Below are 16219 nucleotides of genomic sequence, written 5' to 3'. Positions count from 1 at the left end.
ACTTGCCAACAAGGAAAAGCATTGTTCCTCAGTGCTAATCTCCATCTCAACAAATATGGGAAAATAGAATGACACTGAAAATTTGATTTATGAACTGTATGAATATGTAAAAAAATTTCTTGTAGCCTCCACATCTTCACAATAAGTCAGCAAGCTTCATGGTCTCTACAGCAAAGTAACGCACCATGAAATGGTAGTGCAGTGGTCTACCTTTTAACCTGGACTTCACTGCTATAGCCAAGATATACATTCAGGAAATAACCCACACTGAAGTCAGGCAGTATCTGATCGACAGCATGAAGGAAGAGAAAGAAGGTACAAAAGACCTAAGTCTGTTGGAGGTACGTCTCGATGGCCTTTACTGGGCAGAGAAGACTATCTACAGTGGAAAAGGAAAGTAAGGCAGGAATAGCAAATGAGTCCAAGAATGCACCACATTAACTGGAAGACCACTTTGATGGTGAGATATAGTCATCTAACAAATAAAAATGTTCTTTAAAAATTAATATATGAAGTCTACATTTCAAAGGAAAGGCTTAAAGTAATAGTTTGTTTGAAAGAAACAAACAACAGTTTAATGCAACTCACTACAAATTTGTTAATGCTAATGCTTCATTCATAAAACAGTTCACATGGAATCATCAATGGCACCATCCACACACTAAAAAATAAAACTTAAATTACAAAGTCTCTGATTTCAATTACTGCAGATCCAGAGCATTTAGAGATCACATACCACTATAACGTTAAGCAAACCACCCCCCAACATATACAGTAACTTTCTCTCTAAACTCTAATCTTTTATTACTTGTCTTGAGGGCCAACTTTCTTGAGATTTTCTTAAAAATCAACGCTTAGAATTTTGTTGAATTCTGCCAGCCATCAGATAGATACACAGACTTAACCTCTCATTGGGAGTAATGATACTCACAGCTTCAAATCCATGAAGTCAAATATCTTCAAACCAGTACTGAGTTTCAACACCATGCTTCACATACTGTATGTCATCACCCTGGAAGTACGCTTTGTTAGCAATACCATAAATCAGAAAAGCTATACAGTGTCTTAACACCAGTAATAGGATTAAATACCATAAACAAGAGAGTACAGAATGTCACTGTATTTACACAGCTTCAAAACATGAAAATAGATCAAGTTTCCATACTATTTACAAGAGCAAGTCACAAAACACTGACTTCATTCCACAATGTTTAAGAGTAAAAGGATTCCACATTATTATTATAAACAAGTATCTGTATAGTTAAGAAACAAGCCACTGTGTCAGCCAAGTTTAAATGAATAAATATAAAACAGGAGCTTTCAACCTTCAGCTGTACTAAACAATTACAAAACGTTTGTAAACACTTTGTAATTATTGTTTAGTACAGCTGAAGAGGACCTTAATGATGGTCGAAAGCTCCTGTTTTGTATTTATTCACTTACATTTGGTTTATACACTGGTTTTTTTCTGTACCATTCAAGACAAACATGAAGAATGTATTTTTAGGGCTGGACAATTATCTGTAATGGAAGCTGAAATAAAAGTATACATAACTTAATACTAACACTAAGTTATTACTAACTTTCTAACTAAAATATGTTAAAAAACCACATAACACTATGATGTACTAAAAATGTTTTCGATGGACAGCCGATTTTTTTTTATGGCATTGACGACCTAAGTGGCTCTGAATGGGTTTGAGCCTAGTATCTGTTACACTCACAATTATTTGAATGCTGGCAAAGAGTTTTGGCCCAAGAACTCTTCTATTCTGGTAAAGCATACTGACATTCTCCAGCATCAAAGCATGTCTATTCTAAGTACCAATCAAATTAAAAAATCACAAAAATATACTAAATGATACCCTACTATGTACTTCAACATTCAGCTCACTACCCCTCACAGGTGGGCTAAACTCACTAGCTTTCGTGGACTAGTAAACAGCTTGATTTCACAATTATATAACAACTAACCCTAGAGGAAACATTCAGATTATGTGACAGCACACAGAAATTTTCAGACATTTGGCTGATAACCCTCTGAAACCACACATATAAATCATAAGAATATTCCAAAGAACCAAAGGCAAATCTGAATAATTCCAAAGACAGCAAGCCAAACTGCTAGTCTCAGAATCACTGAGATGAAGTGACTGCAGTCCAACCTGTGATTCAAGGGAAAATTCCAAAAAAGAATCCATGAAAATATTCATATGTGGATTCAGCTTCACAAGCTGATCTGCAGAGATGATGACACTGCTAGGAATGAATCCAAGAGATGAAATGTCTCAGTTTACATACCTGATAAATGATTCACTCAGCTAAATGGAGCTTGTGCTTAACGCCTTTCATGAACATGGCAGTGGCTTGGCATACACTGGACACTGCCGTCTACTCACTATTGTCAGTAACCTTTTCATATATCATGACAGTCTCCAAAACATACATAGGATGGAAAGTAACTTACTATGTAGCACAAAAATATGTACAATTTTTACACAGGATGAAAAGGTCTAAACATAACGATGAAAAGTAACTGAATCAATGTTTTCAAAAGCAAAATAAACAAAATTTTTCTTTAAAAATAAACAAAAAAAGCAAAAAACCTCTATACTGCTCTGCAGAGCATCTGCACAAGATTTCTGAAAAAAAGAAAAAAAAAAATTCAACCTCAATTTTACTTGATGCAAGATCAAGTAATGAGCTACACCTACACAGAAAAATTGAACACCACCTACAAATAATTACTGTTACTTTCAAATGCAATACCATACACTACACAGATAAAGAATAAAGGTGCATGTCTTATATATTCAACACCAGAAATACATGACTGTTTATCTCCTACGCTACATCATCTCTGAACAATGTTTACTTATGGTATAAACATTTAACTAACATTGGTTAGTTGCTAGAGGACAGATATCTATGATAAAAGAAAAAATTCAAAGCAATGATAAAATTAGTTAGAAAACGTCCACCACCATGAGAGGCCATAGCCTAAGAAAAAATAGCACTTTTCAGGACTTTTCAGCATTTGCTGTAGAATTAGTCCATGATATGAACAAGTTTTACAGAAGTTCATAACTGATAATCTAGTCTCTCTTATGAATAAATGGAAATAGCAACATCAAATGAGGTCCAGTAAACATTTATAGAAACAGTCCCTATGAATTCTTACGAATTATAAAAACTTGTTCATATCAGTGTCTGAAGATCTACTAGGTGTTAGTAATACACAGGTGAAATAACGCAGTTAGTGTTTATTAGTTAAAGTGAAGAGGTGTACATGCCAGTAGACCAATACAAAAACCAGACATTAGTGATGATAAGAACTCAATTTTGAATTCTTTCAAGGATGGAAAAAGGGTTCCATATTAAACTTGAAAAAACTGTGCTTAATCTTTCATGACTAGTCATTTCTTTTGGTGATAATTATCTATGCTCCCTAAAAAAATCTCAAAGTAAAATATTTAGTCAATCACCAATTTCCGCACTCACCAACACTTAAAAAACATTCAAGAGCAGTGTAGAAGCACTTTAATTGGAGGGGCAGTGACTGACAATCATCAAAGTGCCATTGCTTAACATAAGTCAGAGAGTACTCGAAATACATCCCTGCCAAAACAATCATTTCATTTTGCAACCAAGACACCTGACAAATAGATGCAGAACAGAATGGTAAATGAAGGAATAAAAACATACCTGAGCAAATGCTTAAAAATAAAAGGAAAATCTAGAGAAAGTGTGCAAAGTAGAAAATGAAAGCTACAGCACTAAAATCACTAAAATGGAGCAAAAGACATCAGTAGGATTGAACTAAATAAAATCTTAAAAAGCACACAAAATATTAACATTCATAATACCAACAAATAAAAATATGGAAATGCAACAGCAACATAGAACAGAGAGAGTGATAGAGAATGTTGACCAGTTAAAATCATCTGAAGTCCTTACAAAAGTTATGCTTCAACATATTTTCCACTCATACATCCACATCATGTGTCAAATTATATTAGGAATTAGGTAAGAATCCCCAGCCTCAAAAAATGCCAATAACAAAGATATTCACACATCTCATTGTGTACAATTATAAAATATGACTGAATTTACATCAAATGACATAAGATAAAAGATCCAGCCACATCAATGACGATCACAAGATCAAGAATCAGTGTTGTTGGAAAAGTACACCAACAGCTTTTATTCTGAGTAATTTCTCCAATGCTTACAAGACTCACAGATGATCTAAAACGTGAAAACACTATAAAAGCATTGACACTAATCTCCTTACTGAAATCTGGCTCCACCTAACACGAATCTACCCAACATTTGCTCGTAGCTAACAAATCTCAAACATGAAAGAAATACAAAAATATTTGCAAACCATCACATACTGTACATAGGTTCCCAATTCTAGTTTCATTTTATGTTAAAAGAGTCCCAAATACACTCAAATTTTAAATTTGTTCACTGTTATGCTAACATGAAAAATTCCCTACCTAAATTATGGATTCACTTAGTCTTATCAGATGTCGACTGCATAATGATTTTTTTCAATTTTGAATGTTGGCTCCCTACCTTATCTGACTTTGAATTCTAACATAAACCTTGATATATAACTATATTTCCTACCAAAAGATGACCACCCACCATCAATTACTTCATTATACAAATAGAAAACTGTGAAATCCTTATAGAATCTAAAATAGCTGCTCTTGTGTAACACGAAAGACCAATATCAAAGGAAAGAATGTTACAAAAACTGATACTTGAAGCTCTGAATAAAACAAGTCAATCCAGAATGTAAATATTTCTATCCAGCACCCAAGTTCACAGAGGATTCAATATTAATGCACCAACAAAAGATACATTCATCAGATCACCCATAAATAAAATGCATAAATGAAAATTCCTCCAAAGTTAAATCCTTGTGATAAAGCTACCAAAACAAATACCCTATCACAAGTAAATCCATAAATAAACAAATAAATAGTATGTACACATAAATAAAATAAAAAGTTTTGCCTTCCTACCTAATCTCGAAAACTAAAAAGAAAGCCTTGCTTAAGTTCTTCAGAATTGTAAGTTTCATGAAAATAAAACAAAAGCCTTATGAAACTACATCATACAAGGAATGCAGGATAAAAATGTTATTCCTAAGGAATGCAGCGAGTGTAAATTAATCCATCAGCAACAGTCTTTCTCAGCACATGTTCGTACCACTTGGGATGCTAACTACTCACGTTTAACTATGGGATTCTATATTCTACGTCTGTCTCAAGCAAGACAACAGCATACTAATACACAGGAAACTTGCATTCTGTCTGCTTTAAAGTACTTAAGCAGGAGGGAAAGGGTCTTCAGCTAAGAGCAAAACAAAAAAGTGTAGTGTCATCTAAAAATGGTTTTAACAGTACGACAAACATCACCTTCGGGAACTCATATCAACCCTCTTAATTAAATGTATAATCATAACAACAGAGCAAAAGCTCCAAATTTTATGTACACAACAATGCTGCACAATATCCATCAAATGATTGTTCTACAATCTGTAAACAGACATCCAATAAACTTCCAAGTGTTCCATATGGAATAAGTTGGTAGTCCAAGTACAATATCAACCCAAAGTATTAATGAAGCCCATTTCCGATACTTATTGCTCAATAATCATAGATCTTGGTTATAAAGTTGTCCCTTTCAGTGATGAGCATTTAGTATAAACATACTGTAACCACAATGTCTCTATATCCTCTCCTGATGGTTCAGGAAACAGCCAAACTATCACCTATGGAACGTATGAATGAATTTTGCGTGACCAGGTGCCTACAGCAATTTGCAGAATCTGACTACCTCTATAAGTGAACTGTACCATATCATTCCCTTCATACATACAGTATTTTGTTCTACAACAGCTTTCTAATGATTTCGTGAGAACCAAACCCCACACAACTAAGCAACAGGGCATGTGTTTAACCATAACCATAATCAACACCTTTTTTTGACACAAGGCACAAAGCACACAAGGGAAAATCAGGGTACAAGGCTTTCTCATCACAGTAAATACACTGAGAGACACAATTCTTCAATATACCAACTAAACTCTACCACTACCAAAATATCACTGCAGAAAAACCCTGGGCACACATGAAACAAGATAAGCAACCTGAAATGCTCCCATTTTAAAACTCAACATGAAAACTTATACAAGCTTCAACAGACATAATTGCTCTCCAGCATTCCTTAACTTCTAAAGACTGATATGGAAACAGAAGGAAGGGAATCATTCCTTTGAGTATACGCTAGCAGGTGATGTTAGAAAGCAAAAGCAACTTTTGACTTACATAACTACTGAGATAACTAACCAAGAAATGGGAAGAATGTGAAAACAAATCAAGCATTTTAGAAAAGTTATCAAGATGGAAAACTAAAATCTGCCTCTTAGCCAAACCCTAAAACCAAAAGGACTAATTGTTCTAATCTAAAACAGAGTAGCTTTGACCTCTGCCTCACCTATATTCTATGATTTATCTTGGTATTGTCAGATTTGATAAGTTTGTACATGTTAATATGACCTCCACTTGTAGCTCTTGTAAATGTAAACAAGTTATCAACATACATTCTTACATAAACAGAGGTGACAGGAATCTAGCTGCATCTGCTCTGGTGATAAATATAAGATTTGCAATGGTAATATACACAAAACACTTATAAACAGGATATACTTTGTACATCCACACAATATATTAGCTAACTCACATGCCAAAATAACACTCATACACAATAAAATAACATCATATCTTAGAATTTCTCAGCAGTTGATTTTAGAGAGAGAGAGAGAGAGAGAGAGAGAGAGAGAGAGAGAGAGAGAGAGAGAGAGAGAGAGAGAGAGAGAGAGAGAGAGAGAGAGAGAGAGAGAGACCTTCTCTTGACTATAAATAAACCTGTTATTGTCATCGTTCGTTAGATTGAGAGTTTGTTCACTTTGAACTTGAGCAGTTTCTACTCAAACAGACAACTGAGACACCTAACCTTCTCCCACTATGAATAAACCAACATCCTGCTTCCTATATCAACTGGAATGACCCAGTGCTCACTCAGAATGAACATAATCATTTATATATAATGGAAATGACTAATGATATGCATAACTTCTGTCATGATACTTTCCGATGTCACCAGGAATGAAGTCGAATTACTGACAAAATAGTATGTGAAGATTTCGAGGGCATCTATCTGGAAACTCCTTATGCGCTGTCGGCGAGCAGTCAATCGGCCCTGTCTTTGATGCTGAAACACATGATGTGGAAGTGTTCACACATCTGACGAACCTGTCAAAACCAACCACTGATTAAATTAGTTTCTGCACAGGCTACAAAGTGTCTAGCAGCATTCGAAGACTACAAACTGACTACATGAGTGTTAGGTCTGCATGATTCCATGGGATACATCTATGGACTCATTCTGCTAAGTAATACATATGAAATACATTTTGTGTACTTAGAAAAAATCCAAGGTAGAATAAAGTTTGACAACTTACCACATGAACTCCATAATGGATGTGCGCAGCAGACGCCAAGCTACTTAAGACCAATAATGTTGCCATTTCTAGGGAAGGAATAATCCAAACAACAGCTACAGCAAGTGCTAAAGGAGCCATCAGCCAATTTAGCAACTCACAGCGAGTGCTGCTCATTTGTGACACAATTAGTCGGCACTGGAAAAAAAAATTAGGTTTTGTTCCCATTAATCAAAAAAATTGTCTGCATTTCTTTATTAGATAGGAACATAAAATTTACTAAACTTTTGTTGTCTGTAATCAATGTGACTTAATTTACATGTTATCTCAGATTGGACATTACTAAATAAATAACACATGAATAAACAAAATTGGCGTACATAACACACTTACATTAATGTTGGCAAATATAGTTCCAACCATGTACATAAACATGCGTGGATCCCTGTTAATTATATCAGAAGGAGACTGGAAGACCCAAATGGTGCACAAAATGAAACATAATATGGGACACACCAAAGGTCTTGAAGCTTCCCAAACTCCCAGCATCTTCCCAGTTTTGTCTCGGTACGACCTGTAACGAGATACACAGGTAGCATAAGGTTGCTAACATCACACAACAAAATACAAATGTCAAATATATATTTACTCGAGTGCAAAGACAAAATGAAAATACTGTTTGAATAAATGGGGAATTTGTTCAAAATTTATGCTTCAACTGTAAACAACACTTTTCAGCCAGTTTTCCTATGTAAACTTACTTGTAAACATTGTAGAAGGACATAGGTAAAGATGTTACAAGAGACCCTGTGTACATCATGCACTCAAACATTGATCCTGAAGATATTCCCCAAAAGATCTCAAATTTCCAAATGTGCTGTCCCCATATGCCAGTCACCAAGTAAATAATAAAGATGAGCTGAAAAAAAAAAAAAAAAAGACTTCTATATTTTTTGCAGTACAGGGCAATATTCACATCTGAGGTGAGATAAATATAACATGATTTAAATATTTCTTTCTTAATTTGAAGACCTGACATCATCTTTGAAAATCAGTAGCTACTGTTTTTATCTCTAAATACAGCATCAGGCACTGGAAAGCCATGATAAAAGATGCACGTACCACTTGTGATATATCAAATCCCCATGGCAGAAAAAGGATTTTTGTCAAATACTTTTCCCAGTGTGTTGTATAAAAGCAAGTAAGTACATTCCAAAGCACAAAATAAAATCTTAGAGGGCTGATACTGTAGTCAGCGCGGCCAAACACAGACAAGAGGCACATAGGAATGAAAGAAGTTGTCCAGGAATCCAACCCATGGTCAAAAAGTTCTCCCAGCGGACCACTAGTTCCTGTACGACGTGCCTGCTTACCATCAATGCCATCTGTAAGCACAAATTGGTAACAAAATTACAAGATGCTTTAAACATTTACCTCCTTTATATGGAATTTTTGTTTCTGAATTGGTCTGTTAAAAGAATTTGGCAAAAAATAAGAAAAATATGAATTAATCAAGAAATTCCTAAAAATATAAAGGCTGATCAACATTGTTTTCATGAGAAAAATACTGTAATGCAATAGAATATTTGGGAGTGTACTGTCAAGAGTGGAACAATACAATTTTCATAAACTGGACATGATATACAAAAATATTATGCTATACAATACAGAGCACTGAGATCTGTGAAGTCATTCAGCACTGAAAATAATGCTGAAATGTTGAAAAAGTTGTTAGGAGAGGGAGGAAAGTAAGATGGAAGAAAGCAAACATGAACAGAGGTATAGTAAAAGGAATGACAAGGGTTGCAGCTGGGGGCTGAAGGGACATTGCAAAAAAACCTTAAGTCAAGTCTACAGCACACTGCATGAGGTGCACTGATGGCACTAACCCCCTACAAGGCATCCAGGATTACAATCACCTGTGGAATTTGTTTGTATCAGCCTGGAAGTGAGTCAAGAGAAAAAATTCCCTTGTTCTAATGCTTCTCTTGTAACACAGTCTGGTCAACTACAAGAGGTCCTGAGTCACACTAATGTCTATGGTCTCAGCTGTCTGTTAGGCCTTTCATCAAAAACCACACGATGAATGGAGTTCCACTTGTTTTACAGTGGTTGACATACCTACATGTCCCAAACTTGGTCAATTTTTTGCTGTCCTTGGCCTGCCTATATTTAGTAGTCACTTCACAAGGGTGGGGTAGGGAGGGGAGTCCTTACTACATTTTTGACCATGTCTTTGTGGAATTCTTACTTTATGCCCTCTACTCCAGAGATCTGATCAAATTACTGCTTACTTTTTAGCCATTTTGAGACTTTATTTGTACAGTACCTACTAACTATATTAGTAAAATTTATGTTAATGGCACTCATGTTTTAAATGACTGGAGGAATTTCCTTTTAAAGGTAAATTGTTTCAGCTCCTACTATTCTCTTGGGGTCAGTGAGAACTTTTCGAATGACCCTCACTTGTATGTGACATAACCCTTACGTCAAAAGGGAATGTCTAATCCAACTTGAATTCCAGTGTCCTTGAGCATTACTGTACACTAGTCCTCCAAAAGTCAACATACAAGACAAAGTACAGTAGCACCTCAACTTAACAGAAGCTCTGGGGTCTTGCCTTTCTGATAAGTAAAAAAGATTCTATCCAGGTATTATTACCTGCACTTGAATATTTCCTAGATATCTTACAGCTAACAGCATTTACACTGGTTTCAAAACCTAAATTAACCTGTACTTCACAGTTAACATTCAATTTCAATGATGCCTTAAAATGTATGACATCTAAAATGGTAGCATGGGGAAAAGTAATAATAATATGGTAGCTGATAGGTACAGAAGTCTGCTAAGTTTGGATCTGTTATGTTGAGGTGTTACTTAAAATCACTTGTGAGACAGAGGTTTTTATCTATAAAAAAAATCAAACTCTTAAGAATAGCTAACTATTTGGCAGTTCACATAAAGTTTAAAAAATATAACATGACAGCACCTGAACAGAATATGGCCTTAACTACTAACCATGCATTACTATAGTTAATGGAAAAGTTCTGTAACTGTAAATACACGATAAAGATCAGTTACTAATAAAAGCAAAAAAATTGTTGAAATACAACATACCTAGTGTGTGTGCCATAAAATGATTAAATGCGCAAGCTAACCATACAGCATTGGGAATGGGGGGATATTCATTTCCAGGGGGCGCATCACTTGATGCATAATAAGTGTAGTCATAGATGCTGAGAATGACAAAATTTCCAACAGTGAACAGAAATCCAACAAATGTTAAAACATTAGGGGCAACCCAACGTGGACATATCTGAAAAGAAATAAACTCATGATAATTCAAATTGTAACAACAAAATTGTAAAATAATGCTTGTTAGGATAGAGTGCTTACAAAATACAGCATGCAATCCTACTGAACAGAAAGCACCATCATACAGCAACTGAAACTTTCACTTTGGTATGATACTGTACTTCATTTATGAAACAAGATATCGTTTAAGAAACAAAGCTAGTCCACCAGGTAATGAAAAATTAAGCAAAATGAAGATAACAAGGCTGTTTGTAATTTCATAAAGGGAGCATATTAAAAATAAGGCATTATTTTAAAAGTTGCTGGCCAGCCCCATAAAAGATAATGAATGCAATGCCAGTTTCCTTGATATACAAACCAGAAGTATTTTATATGGACAACTTCTGGCTACAGTTAACAGTTAGAAGTGGCTTCATGTTAAGAAACTTCAGGATTGTATATCTAGGAAAAATGAAAATGAAAACAAAAAGAGTCAATTTCTCAAGTTCTCTCCCCTGTACTGCACCATGCACATTTTTTCCTATATTGTTCAGCTTTTTCCTATGTTGTTCATTAAAAAAATTTCAATAATAAACAATCTCCTAGTGCAGAAATCTTCCTTAGAATTACCCAGAAAAGTAATATAATGGCCTAATAAAGTTATATAATACAATCCAGACCATAAACCGGGCAGTGGCGTTTAACTGTATACTGTACTGTGTTTTAAAAGGGCTTTTTTTTTACTATAAGAATAAAGTTAAATGACATGACACAAACTAAAACTACTTACCTTAACAACAGCGTTCCAAAATGGGTGCATAACATAGTAACTCAGCGGGCTGGTGTCCTGTGCACTATACTGTAAGAGAATGAGTGAAATTATTAAGAGTGAAATAGAAGGGCTTTTCTATAATAACTGTACTGTATAAGGAAAAGACAAAATTATTGCTTTCTAAAATTCTTGTAGTACTTTGTTCCATATCAAAATAACTTTTCCGTAGCAAATTATCTTCTTCAGAGAGAAAATTTATTTTTCATCAACATTCAAGTTTATCTAAACAAAATAATATATTCTACAGTACTCAAATTAGGAATGATGCAAATTATCATTTCATAAATAATTAAGTTTTGGAAAGCATAAATTTCATATTACAGTAATTAGTGAATTAATAATAACAATTATAATGTACCAACTAAACTATGCTCCCCAGGGAAAAATCCAAAATACCTATGATTCCTCCTCCAAGATTACCCAGCTGGAGGGAATCATTTGTGTCTACAATGCTTTCCTTCTAATTTTTAACAATATGATATATACAGTAAGTGCAACAGACACATAATAAACATAAATGAAAGAAATATATCATCATTAATAGTTTTACAACATACCCTTCTTTTGAATGTGCACATACAGCGCATGATTTCTCATCCTGTCCAGTACAGTATTATCCATTCTACATCCTTTTGCCAGGATACGGATTTCCCAACTGGCCAGTACACTGCTACTTCCATATCTAACTGATTATGTACATTTCCCCCCTCATCGTACAAAACCACCGCATTCTAACTACCCACTTTTAAACACTACACCTCTCAGGTTATTACCCACTGTGATACTGTACCATCCCTCCAATGCACTGTAGCCATTATTGTATTTCTACAGATGAGCTTCCAGAGACGCTGTGTTTAGTACCAGCATCTCGGGGTTGAACTGTAAAAGCAAAAATATCTCAGTAAATTTCTCAAATTATTCTCACCTCTACTGCATTATATAGGCCACGCCCTTTTCTACATTATTCAGTCAAAATATTCTATTAGCAAACTATATCTCCATACAGAACTCTTTTGTAGAATTACCTCATTACTTCAATATCTTGTAGTAACACCTCTTTGGAATCCCTTAAATGGTCTTTGGAGGCAGGCACCCACACATTGGTAATTCAACGGAGATGCTGTTCATCAACAGAATTTTTTGCTTGAACAATACAGAAAAGGGTGTATATGTTGGCAAGATAATCTGAGAAATTGGCCAAAATAAAGTAATGTGAGAGTTACCATCTTTTGTTTGTTTTTATGCAGAAACGCTCTGCGGGACACCATGCTCAGTACCAGCCCCTCGGGAATTAACAGAAGAACGTAAACAAAAGATGGAAGACTTCTCAAATTATCTCAACTGTATTGCATCAAATACACCCTTTTCTATATCGTCCAGTCAAAACACTTCATCTGGCCTAAAACAATACAACCATGTGGAGCTCTTCCTTGGAATTACCAAAATGAGCAATGAATGAAATGAAAGGTGAAAAAATAGAAACGTATGAATTCTGTCATTTGTAAGTGCAGTATAGTGTATGCATAGGACATGGTTGTTGAAATGAGAGGAAAAAAGGTGGAAGCTGTAGTTTTCTCATTATCTTGCGATTCATGCATTTCCTACCGTTTCAACTAGCACAATGCACTGTATTTTGGTGTCCGACCCCCAACTACAAAACCTCAGGTTCCTAATGGGGTTTCCCAAGGCATTGTTGTCTGTACAAAGGGGTTTAGCCTATCATTCTTAATTACCTGTTTGAAAGTTTTTTTTTTTATGGTGTCCTCATCTCCTATGCACAGAAATAGACAAATCAATGGTTACTTTACTGTTCTTTAACAAATAAATATATATATATATATATATATATATATATATACTAATATATATATATATATATATATATATATATATATATATAAAATAAAATAAGTTATTTTATAGGCCTGGGCTACGGCAGATGACCTAAAGCTACGTTTAAAGAAAGGGCCCTTCTTAATTAACAAGGGTCAAATGTTTTTGCTGGTTTCATTTCTTATGCGCCAAATTAGACAAATCAAAGGTAAAAGGTCGTTTCCTGGCCGAACTCCAATTCCACATGAGGGCTAGTACTAAACATGGCGCAAAACAAGTGATTTATCTACACTGTTTCACTGTGTTTAGTACTAGCCCCTAGAGGATCAAATGTCCCTAAGTGCATTTTGCAGAACTGAAACTTAGAAAAAATCCTCAATTATTTACACATTTTATTTTTTATTGTAATAAATATTAGTTTGCAAAAATTATGTATAAAATATTTAAATTTTTTTAAGAAGATTCTAAAGATATAATAAAAATCAAGTAGGGATGTTCAGACCAGAAACAAACATTACCCAAATCAAATATTATTTCACTGTCCTTTAAAGAAATGCATAAAAAAATAACTAATTTTAATAGGCCTAGGCTATAGCAGGCCTAAAGGTTATGTTTTACAAAAGGATCATTCTTAATCAACAACTACCCAAGGCTACCAAGGGTCGAAAGGTTTTTTGGTGGTTTCCTCATCTCTTATGTACAGAAATCGACAAAATCATATTATTTTAGGTAAAAGCTTGTTTCCGGTCCGAACTCCAATTCCACATGAGGGCTAGTACTAAACAGTGATTTATGTACACTGTTTCGCCATGTTTAGTACTAGCCCCTGGGGAGTTAAATGTATTTTGCCATGTTCAGTACTAGCCCCTGGGGAATCAAATGTCCCCAAGTACATTTTGGAAAATTGAAGCTTAGAAAAAATCCTCAATCATTTACATGTATTTTATTTGTTATTGAGATGAATATTAGTTTGCAAGACTATTTTTTTTTAATGAAGATTCGAAAGACATATTAAAAAACTGAATAGGGATATTCACACCGGAAGCAAACATTCTCCAAATCAATTATTTCATTGTCCTTTAAAGAAATGCATAAAAACAGCACCCTAATTTTAATAGGCCCTAGCTGCAGTAGGCCTAAAGGTTATGTTTTACAAAAGGGTCATTCTTAATCGACAATTAGCCTAGGCCGCCAAAGGTCGATGGGTTTTTGGCGGTTTCCTCACCTTATATGTACAGAAATCGACAAATCATATTTTATTGTTCTTTAAACACGTATAAAAAACTTAATTTGATATATAAAATCAATTAATATGATAGGTCTAGGCTACGGCAGACCTGGCCTATGGGCTACGTTCGGCGAAAGGTCAATTTAGCCTGCTGAGAGTCAGGCCGAGATGCGAGGTTAGTAGGCCTACAAACAGAAGCAGGTTTGTAAAACAACCACTAAAAGACAAAGAATAACGGAAATTAGGGACCAAATATTAATTGCCTAGGACCTATTCGAGCAGTGGGTGGGCCCAGCCCACGTATCCCAACACAAGGGCACCAACCAAAACAAATGCCGACGACGACTCAAGGCACAAGGTTCCTCATTTCGGAACCCCGATTTCTCACCCCACCTTGTAATTTTCGAACCCGACCAGCTGCTCGGGAGTCAAATACCGCTGCACGGTCATCTTCCTCCGATTGCTCGTCCTCGAATTGAAGAAAGAATCACGAATGGCACTCTTGTCCTCCCGCTACACCTTCCATCAACCTCATTCTTACTGACACTGGATTCCCGGACGGCCGGACGTGAAGCAGCTGATTCCGGAGGAGGGTTTTTGTGGGGTTTCTCATACACGCGTTTCTCCTCTCGTTTTTTCTTCTTTTCTTGTTTATTTTTTCGTTTGTTTGCATTGTTTACCTCCTCTCGATACTATTCTTTCTTTTTTATATTTTATTTAAATCTTTGTTCGCTCGTCTTAGTCCCACATCATTAACCCACGGTTCTCTTTTTTACTTTCTTTTTTCTTCATTTTTCGTCTGATTTGCATTCTTTATCTCCTCTCGATTCTAGTATTCTTTTTATATTTTATTTAGATTTAAGTACTGCCCTTGGTCCTAAAGTTCTCTCTTTTTTCCTCTTTTCTTTTTTCCAATTTTCGTCTTATTTACTTTTTTTTATCTCCTGATACTATTGCATATTTTTTTAGGGTTTTACTCGTCTTGGTATATACTGTGTCATTAACAGATTTTGCTTTCTTCTTTTTTTTTTTCCCCTTTTCCATTCTATTTACATTTTAATTTCCTCCTGATCCTACATTTTCTTTTTCTTATTTTATCTAGATTTTCTTTTACTTCTCTTGGTCCTATGTCATAAATTTCAATGCCTCGTTATTTTAGATGCTTTGTGAATTCAAGGGAATTTCTCGGCAGGTATATATTAGAGTTTATGGAAAAACTAAATATGATATATATAATGTGTGTGTGTGTGAAAGGGTCTGATAAGGTTACTTGCTTTCTGCCATTACATTATTATGCCAGAAAGATTGTCAAACAGATAGGCTGATAACTCTGAAAGAACTAATCAGTTTTGAAGAGTTTTACAGACGTGGGTCCCATTCAGCTTCAGTCTCCTTAGGTCCTAATTGATGATAATATTTTTCTTTTCTGGTCTGGCCGAAGTATGTAATAGAATTTAACAGATCTTCATTGATGATTGATCAACGAACTCAGTTTTGTGTTTGGCGTGGTAGC

The 16219-nt window shown here is 35.0% G+C and overlaps 1 protein-coding gene across 1 annotated transcript; it reads right to left on the bottom strand.

The window, feature by feature from the left end:
• Window positions 1–1105: 1105 nt before the first annotated feature.
• LOC136836569 (ethanolaminephosphotransferase 1-like) lies at window positions 1106–15271 on the bottom strand. Its single transcript, XM_067101023.1, has 8 exons — window positions 15100–15271; window positions 11604–11672; window positions 10637–10835; window positions 8642–8904; window positions 8281–8438; window positions 7913–8093; window positions 7541–7717; window positions 1106–7331 (listed from the first exon to the last, which is right to left on the bottom strand). The coding sequence occupies exons 1-8, from the start codon at window positions 15154–15156 to the stop codon at window positions 7269–7271; spliced, it is 1167 nt and encodes a 388-aa protein (XP_066957124.1). The 5' UTR covers window positions 15157–15271; the 3' UTR covers window positions 1106–7268.
• Between the last annotated feature and the right edge of the window lie 948 nt (window positions 15272–16219).

The sequence above is a fragment of the Macrobrachium rosenbergii genome, chromosome 56, assembly GCF_040412425.1.
Source record: "Macrobrachium rosenbergii isolate ZJJX-2024 chromosome 56, ASM4041242v1, whole genome shotgun sequence".
NCBI classification, from domain to species: Eukaryota; Metazoa; Arthropoda; class Malacostraca; order Decapoda; family Palaemonidae; genus Macrobrachium; species Macrobrachium rosenbergii.
This window is presented reverse-complemented; position numbering and strand designations above follow the sequence as displayed.